At 50.6% G+C, this 17,522-nt stretch overlaps 1 protein-coding gene across 2 annotated transcripts; it reads right to left on the bottom strand.

Annotated features, from left to right (window-relative positions):
• Nucleotides 1-5,841: 5,841 nt before the first annotated feature.
• TMEM185B (transmembrane protein 185B) lies at nt 5,842-7,973 on the bottom strand. Of its 2 annotated transcripts, XM_011983429.1 has the most exons (2): nt 7,517-7,973; nt 5,842-7,339 (listed from the first exon to the last, which is right to left on the bottom strand). In XM_011983429.1, the coding sequence occupies exons 1-2, from the start codon at nt 7,549-7,551 to the stop codon at nt 6,499-6,501; spliced, it is 876 nt and encodes a 291-aa protein (XP_011838819.1). In that variant the 5' UTR covers nt 7,552-7,973; the 3' UTR covers nt 5,842-6,498. The 2 variants fall into 2 exon arrangements, with proteins under 2 accessions (XP_011838819.1, XP_011838818.1); XM_011983428.1 differs by having other exon boundaries at nt 5,842-7,973.
• Between the last annotated feature and the right edge of the window lie 9,549 nt (nt 7,974-17,522).

Genomic DNA, 17,522 nt, shown 5'->3' with positions numbered 1-17,522 from the left:
ATGATACGGCCCAGCAGATGCTAACCAAGCAGACCTCCAAGCAGTTCTGTACAAGCACATCAGCGATATTGGCTTTATTTTAGCTATAGCATGATTTCTCTTATCCTTCAACACATGAGACTTTCAATACGCATTTATTCTAAACCGTACCCCCGACCCCTTTCCATTAATTACTTAGCAGCAGCAGGAAAGTCAGCTAAATTCGGGCTCCATCCCTGACTCCCATCCGCCATAGAAGGCCCAACCCCAGCCTCAGCCCTATTCCACTCCAGCACTGGAGCTGTAGCAGTTTTCCTACTCATCCGTTTCTACCCTTTAATGGAAAATAACCTATGAATCCTAAACCTCTACATTATGTCTAGGGGCTATTACCACCCTACTTACAGCAATGTGCCCTTTAGCGCCCGGGGAATGCCTGACAGCCACCTTCTGTCCCGTGACCTCCGGGCTCAGCATCCCGGCGAGCCGCCAGGCTCGGGAGAGCAGGAGACTGGGGAGGGCTCCGGCCACGCCTCTTCAGCCCTGGAGCCTCCACCAATCCCAGGCCCGGAAAGACCACGCCCGCTGCCGGCCCCGCCCAGCACCTGCGCAGGTGCATTCTCCACCTCAAGCCAGCAGGGCCTTATGATAGTCACAGCTGGTTTTAATTAGCCGCATCTAGCATTCCTTCACATCTGCACCCACGCCTTTTTAAAAGCTATATTATTTATATGTTCAGGCTCCATTATCCATAACCTCAATGATGAACAAGATATCCGAAAAATAGGACTATTCAAGACTTTACCCTTCACGTCCTCTTCCCTTATTATTGGCAGCCTTGCACCTACAGATACGCCTTTCCTCACAGGCTTTTACTCTAAAGACCTTATCATTGAAACCGCAAATACATCATAGAGCAACGCCTGAGCCTCATTACTCTTATTGCCACTTCCTTAACAGCTGTTAAGGTGTTAACACTTAAGCTGTTAAACCTTAACAGCTGTTTATAGTACTGTATTATTTTCTTCTCTAATAGGACAACCTGGCTTCATAACTCTATTATTAATGAAAATAATCCCTTCCTAATTAATTCAATTAAGCACCTAACAATCGGCAGTATCTTTGCTGGATTCCTCATGACCAACAGTATTATTCCTGCTTCATCCCTCCAAACAACTACACCACTTCACCTAAAGCTCACAGCCCTAGGTTTTACCACCTTAGGCCTCTTACTAGCAATAGAGCTCAAGCTGATAACTAATAATCTTAAACTAAAGTGCCCATTACAGATATTTAACTTCTCCAATATGCTAGGTTTTTATTCAGCCACAATTCATCGTTCAACCCCCGCCCCCCCCACCACCACTCAAGCCTATTCAGGGGTTGGGCTAAAGGTTGAAGCACAGATTTTATTAAACTTTTATTTATTCTCTTTCCCCCATGATAATATAGGATAGCAGTTCTAAATGATTTGGTCACAAGACTCCTTCATACTCTTGAAAATGATTGAGGACCCCAACGAGCTTTTGTTTATGAATTACGTCAACATTTAGCATCTTAGAAATTAAAGCCAATAACTCTGAAAAATATTTATTCATCCATTTTAAGACTATACATCTATTACATGTTAACTTAAAAAAATTTAAACCTAGATTTTCCAAAACAAAAAATATATATCATCAGTAGCAGTGGCATCGTTTTGCATTTTTGCAGACCCTTAAAGCCTGGCTTAGCAGAAGGCTGCTGAATCCTCATAGCTGCTTCCGCCTTCCTGAGCCTTATTACTCTTATTGCCACCTCCTTAACAGCTGTTTATAGTACCCTTATTATTTTCTTCACTCCAATAGGACAACCTCGCTTCATAACTCTATTATTAATGAAAATGATCCCTTCCTAATTAACTCAATTAAGCACCTAACAATCAGCAGTATCTTTGCTGGATTCCTCATGACCAACAGTATTATTCCTGCTTCATCCGTTGCAGTGTGGTATCCTGGCTGAAGAAAACCACGTGGGGTTGGGAAAGGAAGGACCTTGAGGACCCCAGGGGTCCTTGGACCACACTTCCGAGGGCATGGTGTGGCAGCTGACTTTAACCCATACATCCTAGAATAGAGAGAGCCATGACCAAACCAGAGGGAGAGACACCTGCAGATATCCTGGTTTGAGGGCTGGAAGAAGTATTAACAGTTGATAAAGCAGCTTGGCATTGCCTCTTTTCTCCTAGGGAAGGGAGAAACCACTGTCTTGTTACGAGGCATGGTTGTGTTATGTCAGGTGGGAGCCTGATTTCTGAGGCGTGCGCATGGGAAGAAGAGACTGTGTCAGATAGCCAAGTAAAGTGGTGTAGTGGACCTTTGTCATCTTTGGCATCTGAACACCCTTCCTTTTGGGAAAATCTTTTATCGAGGGAGTTTGGGCAGAGTCCTGCCTCCTCCTCCTCTCTGAGACTAAGGAGCCAGATGCTGTCTCCTCGCACGTTCTGGAAGCTACAGAATGAACACATACCTGAGGTTTGCCCGATCATATCCTCCCTTCTGCTACTTAATCTTGAGCCCATGGCAGACAGCTGAGGAAGTACTCACAGCAGCAGGGGTGAGGCTGGAGGCTCCCTTTTTGTGGATGTCATGCTCTCAGTGGTGGTGGCCGTGGCAGCTGCAGCATCCTCAGCAAATGGTCCCTGTGGTGTAGCCCTTCCGGGGTTTCCAGCCATGCAACTTCCCGGATCCCTGTGAACTTGCTGGGCTTCATCCCATCTTTCCTGCCCGGCTGAGTGACCTGTATCCCAATAGCTTCCTTCACTGTCAGGGCCCTGGCAGGGCCGGGCAGGATGGCCTCCCTCAACGTCTGCTGCTTCCACCTAAAAGGCTGGGCTCCCTGCACCCAGGCTTAGCCTTTCCAAAGCACCCTGCATAGCCCTCCGGAGAAGCTTTGGATTCCAGCACTTTCCTAAAACTGTCCTGTGTGGAGTACTCGGGCCTCACCACTGTTAACCGAGGGGCTGGAATGCAGGGTCTTTCTCATCACACCTCAAATCCTCAACAGATCCCTTCTAACGGAAACAGCTTTTAAAAATTTCAGGGTGCCGGGCGCGGTGGCTCAAGCCTGTAATCCCAGCACTTTGGGAGGCCGAGACGGGCGGATCACGAGGTCAGGAGATCGAGACCATCCTGGCTAACCCGGCGAAACTCCGTCTCTACTAAAAAATACAAAAAACTAGCCGGGCGAGGTGGCGGGTGCCTGTAGTCCCAGCTACTCGCGAGGCTGAGGCAGGAGAATGGCGTAAACCCGGGAGGCGGAGCTTGCAGTGAGCTGAGATCCGGCCACTGCACTCCAGCCTGGGCGACAGAGCGAGACTCTGTCTCAAAAAAAAATAAAAAAAATAAAAAATAAAAACAAATTTCAGGGTATTTGTAAAGCACAAGGGAAACAAATCATGGATGATCTGCAAGCAATTCCTTGCGATTTCTTGAGAACCATTTTGTACCACTGAGGTCATGGAGTGACAGCCCCCTATGTGGACTGTGCTTGTTCCTTGGCCATGCACTGCCTCACCCCACAGAGGTCACGCATGGCCATGTGTTGCAGCCAACAGAAAGTGAGCAGGGGCTATTATTTGTGCTTGCAGGATAGGGCTCGGCCTCTCATGCTTCTGCCATAAGAAAGAATACGGCCCAAGGTAAGCTGCTACTTTGACCAGGAACCCAGAAAACGGGATGTGTTGTGGAGCAGACCTGATCGGACCCCCGGCCTGGAGCATAACCTAGAAGCCAACTGGCAGACTACCCGAGAATGGGAATCTGCAGTTGTAGACCACCGAGATTTCTGATGTTGATTTGCAGCAAAAGCTGAGTGGTACATCACAGGAGAAATAGTTACAGAACTTGACACATGCTGAACGCTGGATAATCAGTGTTTCATGGCAGTTAGGTAAATCCCCAGGCACTGCTGCAGTGCTCTCAATCTCACAGACCAAACAACTTCCTACAACCTGTCACTTGTTTTTAACCTAATGGTCATGACAGCGGATGGCCTACCTGTTGAGAAAGCTTTTTTCCATACCAGACGTTGGCTCTCCAATACCAGATAGCCTGGGGGAAAAGGTTAAGATGGGCTGGGGGGTTGTGGGGGACTCCTCAGGTTGGGGAGTTTGCACCAGGTACCAACAAGCTCCTGGCCTGCAACTAGCCAGGAGGGGCCAGTGGTCCCACTGCAACCCCCAAACCTGCCTCCCAATTCCTCCAGCACTGCCTGCCCATGCACCTCTAAATCTTACTGAAATGAAAATCCATGTCTTTGAGATATTCTTTAGGGGTGGAGGGGAGGCACCGGGCTCCTGAACACAAAGATGGGCTTAAAGTTCTAGGTCACCCTGAGGCTAGCAGCATCCTTCCCTGCATTTTGCAAAAGCTGCACTGGGCTCTTTCCCTCTGTGGGTGCGGCTCACACTTCTCACTGTACAGGACACTTTGCAAGGGCAGGGCCGCTTGCTCTCCACTGCGCACCCACTGCCTAGCACCACGCTTAGCTTGGGGTAGGTCTTCAAGAAATACTGAGAAAATGAATGAATGAATCCTTACTTATAAAAAGTTACATCCACTGCTGCTCAGGGCTGCCGGCTGGTATAAACTGCCAGTGTGTGAGAGCGCGAGCGAGCTCAGTCCCAGCCAACTAAGCCGAGCTGTAGCTCCCTCGGGCATTCTGGGTTTTGTTGAGAGCATGTGTACAGAGCATGTTATTTTAATGCTTTATATAGGGCAAAAATAGTAAATTTAGGGTTATGTTTTTTTCTCCAAACCCAACAAGTTTGCCTCATGGTCAGGGCAAAGAGTGTAGAGTCCAGTTTAGATCATTTTTAGTAAGTTACTAATAAGAAAAGTGGACTCCATCCAGTCTTCTCTACAGTAATAACACCAACATTCCTTTTTATTTTAACCTCCTTTTGAAAGTATTTATTTGTTCTCAGACGAACATTACTCTTGCAGGATCCGGCTTCTGCCCTGATTCCCTGGTGTACCACCAGCACCTAAAGAAACATTGTACTTGCCAGGTGCAGTGGCTCCTGCCTGTAATCCCAGCACTCTGGGAGGCCGAGGTGGGCAGATCACCTCAAGTCAGGAGTTCGGGATCAGCCTGACCAACATGGAGAAACCCTCTCTCTATTAAAAATACAAAATTAGCCAGGCGTGGTGGCGCATGCCAGTAATCCCAGCTACTCAGGAGGCTGAAGCAGGAGAATCGCTTGAACCCAGGAGGCAGCGGCTGTGGTGAGCAGAGATTGTGCCATTGCACTCCAGCCTGGGCAACAAGAGTGAAACTCTGTCTCAAAAAAAAAGAAAAACAAAAAGAAACACTGTACTCATCTACAAAGCGAATTTGAACTGTTGTTTCCCTATTGCTGACAGATGAAAGTTTGGACCTTAAAATGATACCTGCTTCTGTTGGCCACTTCTGGTTAAGGCCACTCTCTCCATCTTTCCAATGACAAGTAATGCTTCACACTACAGCCAACTAATAGTTTAAGATTCTTAGAAATGGACAAACCACTTGCTGCTTATTTCCAGTTACTACCTGTGTGGAAAAATGCAAGGTACTAAACAACTTGGCACTAAACAAAGGCACTAAACAAAGTAACTATGTCACTTTATGGCCTGGTACCACACTGGAGCATGTCACAAGCTCCCAAGGGCAGCAGCCTCTTCCTCTACTAACAGGTACTACCAGAGACCTCGGTTACTAACACCTCAATATTAAGATCCATGGGATTTGCAATCCCTATAATTCATGCCTAGTACTTTGGTAAGATCCACACCAGGCACATATTGTTTTATGCAGTCTTTAAGGACATCTGCGACAGACACGTATCTTCACATGTAAGCTTTAAAAAATACTTTAACATAATACATTGTACTGCAGAGAACTAGAATTCAACATATTACACTGCTAAAATATTCATATAAATACTATATATGCATGGGTTCATTCCATTAGAAAAATTCACCTATCAGAATATTAAAGACCAGTATCAGCGAAGCCCAAGGAGAAGGTATTTTAACAGTAGGAACACTAAAAATATCAACTATGAGGTTTATAAACAAGTGGTGGGAAAGAGAACTCTTTACATTTGCTACTATGTCATAACAGGCACAATCTGAAATACAATTTTAGATTAGCAGTGTATAAAAATACTTTTTAAACAATACTTTTGATAGGTACAGTAGCACTTTAAACAGCTGTGTAGTTACTCCTTTTGAGGGCCTACTAAAACAATCCAACTTACTACCCCTGGCTACACCTGAAAGTGCGAACCTGGCAAGCAGGTCTCTTACCCAGGTACACACCACACACACCCACATACTAAAACCACCTCCATCTATGATGCATACTGATGAGGCAGTGACCTCAACAGGGCGTGAGACGACAGTGTTTGAAGCCTGTTTCCATTTCCAGGTTTGGGATGAATGAACAAGAGGTAAAGGCAAGGTGGAGTCCATGTGTGCCTGGCTCCTCTCTAGGAGTTTAATCTGGCATATCAATATTTAACTTGGGAGGCGGGGGAACGTACTTCCCAGGGCTCTGGGTTATAACTACTCTGGCCTTCTTTCCAAATATTGGAGCAATTTTCGGAGCTTCTGGAACTGATGTTTCTTCAGCATCTTCACTATCTTCGTGATGGAGATCATAGGAAATATTTCCATATTCTCGTAGAAATGGGAAGATTTCAAGCAGAAACTGACAGAAGTCTCTGCGAATGCCAAACCACCAATGATTGCCCCCCTTTCGCCTAAATGTTGTGGCCATTAAAGTTAGTAAGGAAAGCCAAAGGGGTACAAATATGGAGATGTAGGAGAATGTATTGTGCCCATCCAATCTGTGCACCAGCAGGACCTCAAAAGTGAGCAGGGGCACGACAATCGTTATCCAGCTGATGGCCATGGTCACATGCGTTCTTCGTTGCTCGGCAACCACATCCAGGGACCGCAGGAACAGGAGGGACCAGACGATGTAATAGAGAACGACCAAGCAAAGGAACGACATGAGGATCCACAGGGGCACAAACACCACCAGCCACGGCCAGTGAATAATCCTGTCCAGCTTTAGGGCGATGAAGATGAACTGCAGGATGTTGACCGAGCACAGGATCTCCAGCTCCAGCGATCTATCGTGTCGAAAGCCCCAGACGCAGGCAGCCACAGACACGGGGGACACGAAGAAGAGAGGCATGAAGACCAGCAGCCAGAAGTGGGTGCCCCTCTCCACCCTGTCACAGACCAGGACTTCGAACATGAGCAGCAGCAGGTGGATGCCCACAGCGATCAGCATGGCTTTGAACTCCACGCAGGCCTCTCCCTCGGTACGGTAGCGAGGGTTGCGGGCCCAAACGCCCGCGCCCACCGAGGCGCCTGCGACGACTAGAAGCTTCCACAACCATATGGGGGCAAAGACGGCCCAGTAGCTCCACTGGATGATGCCGTCCAGGCGGAGGGGCAGCAGCACCGAGAAGAGCAGCAGGCAGGTATAGATGAGGAACTTACTGGGGTTGAAGTCCTGGAACAGGCCCCTGGGGTTCATGGCGGAGGCCGCCGCTTGCCGGCCCGGGCCTACTTCCCCGCGACGCTCAGCGCCCGCGTCTCCGCGGCTCCCCTAGCCGCTGCCTCCCGGGCCCGGCCCAAGCCGGCTCCCGGTGGACCAATGCCGGGGCGACCAGGAGGAGGCTCCGAACGGCGACGCAGAGAGGCCGGAACACGTGCGCGCGCGATCACGTGGCCCGGCCGGAAGCGCGCTGGGGTGTGGCGTGCGCGGGCACGAGCGGCGCGGCGGCTACTCGGTCCAGCCACCGCCCGCCTTCATTCCGTACCCATCAAGAAGGCACCTAATGCGTGTGGCGCCCGGAGGGGCCTGGCGCGCTGCTGACTCCCCAAGCGTCCCGCGACCTCGGGCGGACGCGTTCAGGCGACTCCAGGAACATGGAGGCGGGAGTGAGCTCACATCCTCCCTGCTGGCCTGGGCGGGCCCTGCGGGGGCGGGGCCGGGCGGAGAGGGCGGGGCCTGGGCGTTGGCATCCTTCTCCCCTCTGCCGGGATCCTCCCCTCCCCGCGCTGGCCGCTGCTCCCTGGGAGTCCGCCCGAGGCTAGTGCGCCCGCGGCGAGGCGCCAGCACCCTGCGGGCGGCTTGGGGGAACGGCGCGTGCGCGAGTTTGCTAGCCAGGGAGCGGGTGCAGGTATGCAAGGCGATATACATGAGCACAGACCTGTGGGGGCCGGCGCAGGGGCGGCGGCGGCTCAAAGGAAAAGGCCCGCGCGTAGACCCAGTGCACTAGGTTGGGGGGCCCTTGCTTGGGATGAAGACTCGCGGGGCAGAACTCCGCCTGGCGGAGCAACGGACGTTTCTCAGGCAGCCTGTGAAGTGACTGTGCGGAGATCCCAGGCGGCAGCGGCGGCAGCGGCGCTTTTGTACCTGTCCCTCCCACTCCAGAGTGGAGGGTGCTGGGAAGGGTGTTCGCTCTTGTACCTGTCCCTCTCACTCCAGAGTGGAAGGTACTGGTGAGGGTGTTAGACGCCACTTGGCCCCTGGACAGCGTCCTGGGGAGCAGGGGAGGAAACTGGATCCAGGCCGGGGTTGGGGGCTGCTTCCTGCCCAAGGTCACCCGGCAGGTTAGCAGAGAATCGCGTCGCAGATACAGGGCTTCTACCTTCACGTATCTAGTCCTCATTTTTGATTTATTTGGCCCTGTCTCCGTGTTGTTCTCGCAGAACAATGTTTCCCTTTTCCTTTGGAAAAGGATAGTGGACCGGAGGTCAAGAAATTTGGGTTCTTGTCCAGGCCCTGCCGCACATCAGCTGAGAAACCCAGGCAAATTCACCTCTTTCTCTCTGGTCCTCAGTTTCCTGGTCTATGAAGTTGGGGGACAGACCTGGGTGGTGTCTAAGAGCAAGGCTGCAGCGGGTCTGTGATTTGGAGCACCTTTTCGCCCTCTGGCCAGCTGGGCAGACTCTGGAGGATTTCTACCTGTCTTCCCCGCTGTCCCACTGCTCAGCAGAGCGCTGGGTGCCCTCCTTCCTGCTCTCACCGGTCTCTCCTAGACCTGTTTCCTGAAGTGGGTGTGGGATGTTGTCATGGGCCCTGAAGTGGGACAGGCCATCAGAGGAATGCATCACCTGTCCGGGCCTCTGCGGAGTGGCCCTCCTGCACCCTCACAGCCCTGCCCCAGGCGGGCATGAGCAGGGCATCCAGGGTGTGGGGCGGGCAGTCCCAGACCCGAGGCGCTCTTCACAACTTCACTTTACCCACAGGCAATCTGTGGCCCCGGGGAAGGGAGTCCAGCTGAGTGAGCTTCACCAACCCTCAGGCTCAGCCCTGAAGGCTGACTTCATAGATGTGTCTGCAGGGACTTGGGTTTGTGGAGAGCCTTGTCTCCCTCCGCCCCTCCCCTGAACAGAGTGGCTCCAATCTGTCTGTTTCACACATTGGTCTTTTTTGTACTCTTTCCTTCCAAGAAGGATTTGTCAACTAAAAATTTGTAACAGTGGAAAACCCCCTCACCAGTCCAGCCTCTTCATCTGTGAAATGGGCTTGGGAAAGCACACGGGATTGTTTTGAGGGTTGAACGAATCAATACATGGGACTTTGCACTTTTCATTTAGAGACGTGCAAGTAGTATGACCACACTAGGAAAGCAGAGCCCGTGGAGGGGAGGTGCTGCCGGCAGCGCCCCCACCCCCACCCCCCGGGAGCTGGTGGCAGTCAGGTCCTCTGGACCCTGCGAGAACAGTCAGAAGTCCTTCCCAATTTCCTAAGTAGTCAGATGAATGCAGGGCCTCTGCTGCCAGCTTTGTGGCGAAAACAAAGCTCGGAGCATATTTTCCCACCTTGAGCTCCTCATTCAGAACAAGTGCACCCTCTCCATCCAAGGGGGTATCGAGGTGTCCTGTCATGGTGCAGCAGTGGCTCTGCTGCCCAGCTTCTGAGGGAGGGCAGAGCCAGCTTCCAGGCTTTTGCCACAGGGTCAGGGATGCCATCTGTCCCCAGCTGGCTTCCTTTGGCCTGCAGGCCTTGACCCCTCCCCCATCCTGTTGTGGGCAGACACCCTTCCTTCCCTGTTTTCCCTGATGCGGCCAGTCTCTCAGGGACCTGCCTTTGTGCCTTTTATTTACCTGTAAAGCTAACATGGATTGTTTGCGATGTGCCAGGTGCTGGTGGCACAGCAGTCCCCGAGGCTGGTACACAAACCAAAGTGTGAATTCATTCACTTACAGATGGTGTGTGTGGGTGTGGTGCTCCAGGCCACCGGCGTGGGCCGCTATTCCCCAGTCAGGGTGTGTGGGGGCATGTGGCCCCAGAGGCCAGGGGCTCACATGGTTTGAAGGTCACTATTCCTAAAGGATGGGGAAGTCCTGGGATGTGTCTCCACCCAAGCCTTTCTCCCCTGTTTGGCATCCTCGGTCCCAACTTTCCTGTCTGAGCTGATCCCGGCACACCTGGTGGCCAGGGCCCTTATGGTCCATGCACCAGCCCAGCCAGTGTGCTGCTACCCCCTGAGTGTGGCCTACCCTGACATGGCCTCTCTCTCCTTCCTGGGCACCAAGACCCAGGACAGGGCTTCAAGCCCTGAGTAACCTTCTCAACCCCTGGTGGACCAGTGACCCTTCTTTCACCTCCCACAGCATCTGGGTGTCAGAGGTGGGGTAGGGGTGGGGACCTTGTTCCTATCCTGGGACTCATTTCACTGGGTGTCATCTGTTTGGCCTTCTGTCCTTTGATGAGATTTGAGCTCCAGACACCCAGTTAGCACTTATATTAAGATATGTTTGAGAGACATTGGCTGAATGATCGAGTGAAGGAATGCATTCAACACTACTCATGACTGCGATGCTCCTGTCCCAGAGGAGATGCTCCTGTGGCCAGCGTACTGCCGACAGCGGGACTGGTGTCCTTTCACCGCCAGCAACCTAGGCCCTGTTCCCTCCACTCTGCAGCCCAGGTGATCTTTCTTCCGATAGCTCATTGATGAGTTACTACCTTGGTAACCAATTGCCACAGATGTAGCGGTTCAAAGCAGCACCCAGTTACTGTCCCCTGTGAACTGAGAGTCAGAAGTCAGCATCACATGCCCTGCTGGTGCTCCGCTTGAGTCACAAGGGAAGATCTGGGTGTGGGCACTGGGCGGTGAACCTGCATTCACGCTCTGTGTTGGCAGGATGCAGTTCCATCGAGTTGTGGGACTGAAGTTCCTGTCTCCTTGCCCGCCATGGGCCTCGGGGTTCATTCCCAGCCCCCCATATTTCCTGACCTGTGGCCTCCTTCAAACCCATCTTATGTCTGGAGTCTCTCTTCTGCCTGCCTTGCTTTAAGGACTCCTGTGATTACTTTGGGTTACTCAGCTAACCCAGGATCACCTCTCTGTTTTAAGGTCAGCCTGTTAGTAACCGTAATTCCATCTGCAAATTCCTTAGAATTCGCTCAGTACCAGCGGCCAGGCCCAGCTCGGCTCTTCCTGCCCCACAACGGCCACTGCTCAGCAAGAGCTGAGCTGGGTCTCCAGGGAGAGTGAACCCTTGCCTGGCACCGTCCACAGCAGACCAGGGTGACAGTGACACCTGGGCATGGTCCCAGTCAGAGCAGCTGGAAGCTGGAAGGAGTTAGGTTTCCCATGTGGCCCTGTGGCTGCAGGACACGGGATGCCCTTGCTGAATGTCCTCTGAGGGGCTGGCCAGCTTGGGGCAGGGGGATGACCTGTGCAGAAGGCCCAGAGAAATTTTCCCTTGCGGCCGGATTTGTGGATTTGCTCACATCAGCTTCTTCACAAGAAAGCCACAGTCCACCTGGGCCTTGTGCCAGCCTCACTGCCTACCATTGGCCCCAGTCTCTAAATGAAGAGCACGCTGTCACCTCTACAATAGGCTCTTCCCATCTCCCTGCCTCCCCCACTGCCAGCACACACACACCGGTATGGTAATGTGCCCGTGGGCAAAGACTTGAGTCACCCCGGCCCAGGTGCGAGTCCAGGCTCTGTGACCTTGACAGATGACAGCTTCTGACCCCAATCTATGAAACGGAGATAACCTCCCAAAACTGTGACGGCAAAAGGAAACAAGGTAGGAAACCTACAGTGCCTCCACTGTTCCCCCCAGTGGTGGCTGTTGACGGCCTCAGCAGCAGCTCGGGTGTCCCCTCCCTCAGGTCCCACAGGGTATCATCCTGTTTGCTCATCTGACTCTCTGGACTCCCTGTGACTTTCTCAAGGACAGGGACCCATCTCTTATCTCTGTTAGCACAGGCCCGTACACGGTAAGTGAACCTGGAAAGTGCGTGCGGGCAGGAAGGCAGGCGCTGAGGTGACACCTCCTGTGGGCTGAGCAGCAGAGCACGGGAACCTTCCCGAGACAAAGCAGCTTGTCTGAAGCTCACAGGTCCCAGTGTTACAGGGAGGTGCTGCTGGGCTGGCATTAGGACCTCCTGGAGCATGACAGCCTCTCACACTCGCACGTGGCTTGTTTATTCAAAGCACTGTATCATCTGGAGCTCACTTCAGAGGCTGAGGTAGCAAAGCACTAACCTCATTTGACAGATGGGGAAACAGGCCCAAGACCACAGCCGTGGTTCTCTGCTAACTCTGCAGCTGCAGACTTTCCACAGGGCCCTGCTGTTGGCCAGGCAGGCGTCCCTGCCCCGTTTATCAGCTCAGTCTGGTGAGAATGGCTCCCTGAAGAGCCAGCCTCTGGCTGGGACCCCTTGAGAGTTAGGCTCCTGTTTTAGCAGCTTTTTCCTTCCTTAACTCGAGTATTAATTTAACAAATATCAGGCATCTTTCCTGTGCCCCAGACCCTTGTCCTAGATACACATGTAGCAGTGGACTTTTCAGGTGGCTTCTGCTGTGCTGGTCCCTTCTCAGCTGAGGTGTCACTTCCTTCAGGGTCACCTCCCTGACCACCCCACCCAAAGTCATTCTCCCACTTGTGTCTCCTTGTTTTATTTCTCCTTTTCTTATATGGTCACTTTAGAAAAAGCTGGAAAATGTGGACTCGTTTAAAGAAAGAAGATGCTGTAGTCTTACCAGCTACAGAAAATCACTGTGAACGTTTTACTGTCTTTTTCCTTCCAGTCGTTCTACTCGGCGGAGATGTCATCCTCCACCTACCCATTTGATTCTGCTTTTTAACTTACGGTTAATTCTGAGACTCACTTCACATTGTAACATCTCTGGATCCTGCACTGTACAGTGGCTGATGTTTCACAGGCACTGCCAGTGGTGTTAACATTCAGCTCTTTCTGGAGGTTGTATTGGTTTCTGCCAGTCACCTGGGGCACTGCCAACCTGACATAACCTTCAACTTAAATTCAGTTACAGCATTTGCTTAAGGTGTTTCCCGACCATATGTTAGTGCAAATTCAGACTCAGACCAGCATGCGTACTGGCTTGTGCACGTCCTCAGGGACGGTTTTGTTCCCTCCCTGCATCCAGCTCCATGGTTGGGACACTGGCTTTTTCTGCCTGACGATGCTGCTTAAATCATTCTCCTCACACCAAAGAAATAGCCCTTTAGGATCCCAGCTTTACTTAGACCTCCCTTATTAGATAACCATTCTGGGTATTTTTTAATTCTTTAAAGGTGTGTGAAATGGTGGTGTGTTTTCTAATCAACAGTGTCTTAAATGTGATAAAATGCCATAGGTAGAAACACTTCTCAGATTTCCATCAACATGTGAGCATCTTTTCAGTGGCCCCACAATATTACATTAAGGGTAGTACAATACTTTACTCACCCATTCCGTTGTGTATTTGAGTTAGTTCCGTTCTTTTATGAAATGAAGGGACTGTGCTCTATCTCACGGCTTCTTTGCATCCAGATTGTTTTTAAGGGTAGATTCCCAGACATAGACGCGCCATGGTGAAGGAATGAATACAGTAGTTCCCCCCTTATCTGAGGTTTATCTCTCCAAGTTTTCATTTACCTGCAGTACACTGAGGTTTGAAAATATCAAATGGAAAGTTCCAGAAATAACTCCTAAATTTTAAGTGGCACTCTGTTCTGAGTAGCATGACAAAATCTTGCTCCATCTAGCCTGGGACGCGACCCCTCTGTTTGTCCACACTGGGCGTGCGCCCTGGGCGGTCACATCAGCTGTCGCCAGATCACGGTGCTTCTGTTCAGGTCACCCTTGTTTGACTTAATAATGGCTCCAAAGCACAAGAGTACTGCGCCTAATTTACAAATTAAACTCTGTCGTAGGCGTGTATGCACAGGGAAATACATAGTGTATATAGGGGTTTGGTACTATCTGCGGCTTTGGGGTCTTGGGACATATCCCCTACCGATAAGGCGGGACAACTTCATTCTAAAGACCCTTGACACATAAAGCCTAGTGTGTCTTTAGAGGTTGATTTTTTTTTTTCCTGTTTTTTGAGATGGAGTCGCTCTGTCACCCAGGCTGGAGTGCAGTGGCCTGATCTTGGCTTACTGCAGCCTCCACTTCTGAGTTCAAGCAATTCTCCTGCCTCAGCCTTCTGAGTAGCTGGGTGGTACTGGTGCACCACTATGCCCAGCTAATTTTTGTATTTTTAGTAGAGATAGGGTTTCGCCATCTTGGCCAGGTTGGTCTCGAACTCCTGACCTCAGGTCATCTGCTGGCCTCGGCCTCCCAAAGTGCTGGGATTACAGGCATGAGCCACTGTGCCTGGTCTTTTACTCTGTTTTCTTTCTTATCTTTGAGGAAATGGAGTCAGTGCCCACCCCCTGCCCCCCCGAGTTGGTGTGTGAATCTGCCTGTATTGATAACAGCTGGCAGAGCTTATTTAGCAAACTCCACAGGGCTGAAGAATTAAAGAGGCTGAAATCAAAGGTAGACTGAAGTATAGGGCTGTATAATATTAAAAGTCAACGAAAAACAGGGCCAGTGTTGACATGTTTGTGAGTGTGCACAAGCAGAGGTAGGGGTTTTCCAGGCCAGATCACAGCCTGCAAATGTTATGAACAACACAGTAAGCATTGGGATCATTTAATTTGAGGCATTCAAATATAATTAAATGTAATTAATTCAAACTAATTTTTTGTGGAGTGAGTGGGAAGCTTCCTGAATTATGGAATTAGGCAATCCAGGTGTCAGTTGTACTTAAGTTGACATTACTAAAATATTTTCAGAAGTTTTCAGGTACAATTTAAGTTTTTTCTCCAGTCTCATTTGCGCTCTTAATTTCCTCAGCAAAACATTATCTTCTTGGACAAAGGTCATTCCCAGCCTGGCTGTCACCTGGCTTTGTCATAAATTCCAAGAGATTGTGATGTGGACAAATGATGTGCTGCTTGCGTCAGAAACAGACATTTGTAAAATTGTAATCCCAATTTCACTCTGGGTTGCCTTTCCTTCTTCCATTGCCTGGGTGCAAAGCAGCAAAAATAAATAAATAAATAAGTAAATAAATAAATAAATAAATAAATCCCTCTGCACGCCACCGAGAGTCAGGCCCGGGAGTTACCCCATGAACAGTGTGAGGTTCCTGACTTAAGGGGCATCTAGCAGTACAGGAGACAGCACAGCCTGGTGACCCGGGGACCACAGGAGCATGGCCCTCCCGTGTCAAAGCTGACTTCTCATTTCTCAGGACAGAATCCTTACGCTTTACCGTGCCCTTCAAGACCCTGGCTGACCGGCCGTGGTCCATCTCCCTGGCCTTACCTCACTGCCCACTGGACTCTTGTGGCCGCCTCAGTTTCTCTCTGCTCCTCAGACTCCCGGACTGGAGCTGTTGCTGCCTCAGGGTGTTGCTTTGTGTGTTTTCACAGATGCGTTTCGGGGAGATAGACCTAAAAGAGTCTGGGCAACATGCGCAGCCTCCAAGCGGTTCACTCATCACTCAGCTGCTATGACCAGACTGCCTGTCTGCTAGTGCCTGGTGGGTACCAAGCCCTGGGGAAGGAAGCAATGCCCTGTGGCCGTTGTTCCCAAGGACTGAGCACTCTTCTGTGCAGTTAAGATACGCAAACATGAGACACTAAATAACCCTGAAAGAGACAAGGAGAGGACCAGAGGTCACTGGGCTGAATATGATGAAAAGTCAACTAAAAACTAGAAAAAAAATTAAATAAAATAAATAATAATTAAAAAAACATTGGAAATAAGCTATAAGGCAGCGATTGGGGAGAAGCTTGTGCTCTCGGCTGCAACAGAACCCGGAGGAGACCACTGCTGAGAGGGTGCCCTGGTGTAGTCAAGCATGGGCCAAAGAAGGGACCACCTGTCTCTTATACACATCTAGATGGAACCCGGAGGAGACCACTGCTGAGAGGGTGCCCTGGTGTAGTCAAGCATGGGCCAAAGAAGGGACCACCTGGGTTCAAACTTGGCCTCGTCATTTCAGCAGCTGTGTGTCCTTGACCAATGGCTCAGCCTCTCTGAGTCTAGTTTTTCTCATCTGTAAAATGGGGATAATATCTACTTCACAGGATAGAGGTGAAGTAATAGAGATAGAGGCCTGGCACACTCAGTAGATGCCCGCATGGGCACGTACTCGCCTCCCATGCCACACCCTGTGCTGCTATAGAGGAGGATGCTGAGGGAGATCTGTGCTTGAGTCAGCTGAGCAAAACTAAGGACACCTGAAATTATGTAACCAGGTGACAGACATTCATTCTCCCCCCTGGGACTGGTTCTGCTTCATAAATTAAGGGACTCAGGGTGGCCCAGAGGTCCCCAGATGCAGGTCCAAGTGCAGCACTGCTGGCTATACACAGGCAGATTCTTGGGCCTCACCCCAGACTCACCAAGTCAGAATCTTTGGGGGTGAGGCTCAGAACCCATTTTTGTAAGTCTTCCCAGGTGATTCCAAGTACAGCCTGGTCTTCGCACCCACACAGCCAGACGGTCCCTGAAAAGCTTTCTGAGCCTTTGCAGTTTGTGTTTCTGGTCCCATCAAATGTGCTGAGCAGCGTGGGTCTGGTTCAGTGTTCATCCCCCACTTTCATCAGAGACAGGGGGGTTCTCTTACTCCTCACTGGTGGGAGGAAGCCGCAAGCGGAGACAACTGAGTGGAGAAATCAATCTCTAGCAGCTGCTTGCTGCCCTGCTCTGGAGGTTGTCTGTGAGGAGGGGAAACAGCTAACTTCCAAGACCTGGGGTGCTTTCTCCCCACCCATCAGCTGAATCGAAACTGAAAATGCGCCTCCGAGGCTGGAGATCCGTGACAGGATTGAAACCTTGACAAGCAATCCCTGCTCACGTGGCTGCTTTCCACCTAAGAAAGAAAATGAAACTCCTCAGAGTTCCTGCTCTCGTAAGAACATAAAAATTATTTACCGTCACTGAGGTTCTTTCCAGATTGCCCCAAACAGCCATAACTTTCCCAGTTTTATCTGGCGGGTATTTGGGGTGGTGAATTGCTGTTCACATAGTGCATTCCTATTGCAGATCCAGCGTTACTAGGTTTTCCCCGTGAGGACAGCTCATCTCTTGAGCTCTGAGTGCTCTTAACAGAGCAGGGGAGTGAGGGAAAGAGGTTCTCCCTGATTGTTTCTTTTCTTTTCTTTCTTTCTTTTTTTTTTTTTTTT

Source organism: Mandrillus leucophaeus, unplaced genomic scaffold, assembly GCF_000951045.1.
Source record: "Mandrillus leucophaeus isolate KB7577 unplaced genomic scaffold, Mleu.le_1.0 Scaffold25, whole genome shotgun sequence".
NCBI lineage: Eukaryota > Metazoa > Chordata > Mammalia > Primates > Cercopithecidae > Mandrillus > Mandrillus leucophaeus.
The sequence above is the reverse complement of the archived record's forward strand: the minus strand, read 5'-3'. Positions and strand labels throughout refer to the sequence as shown.

Coding starts and splice junctions, on each gene's coding strand:
- TMEM185B (XM_011983428.1), bottom strand. CDS start 7,551: ATGAACCCCAGGGGCCTGTTCCAGGACTTCAACCCCAGTAAGTTCCTC.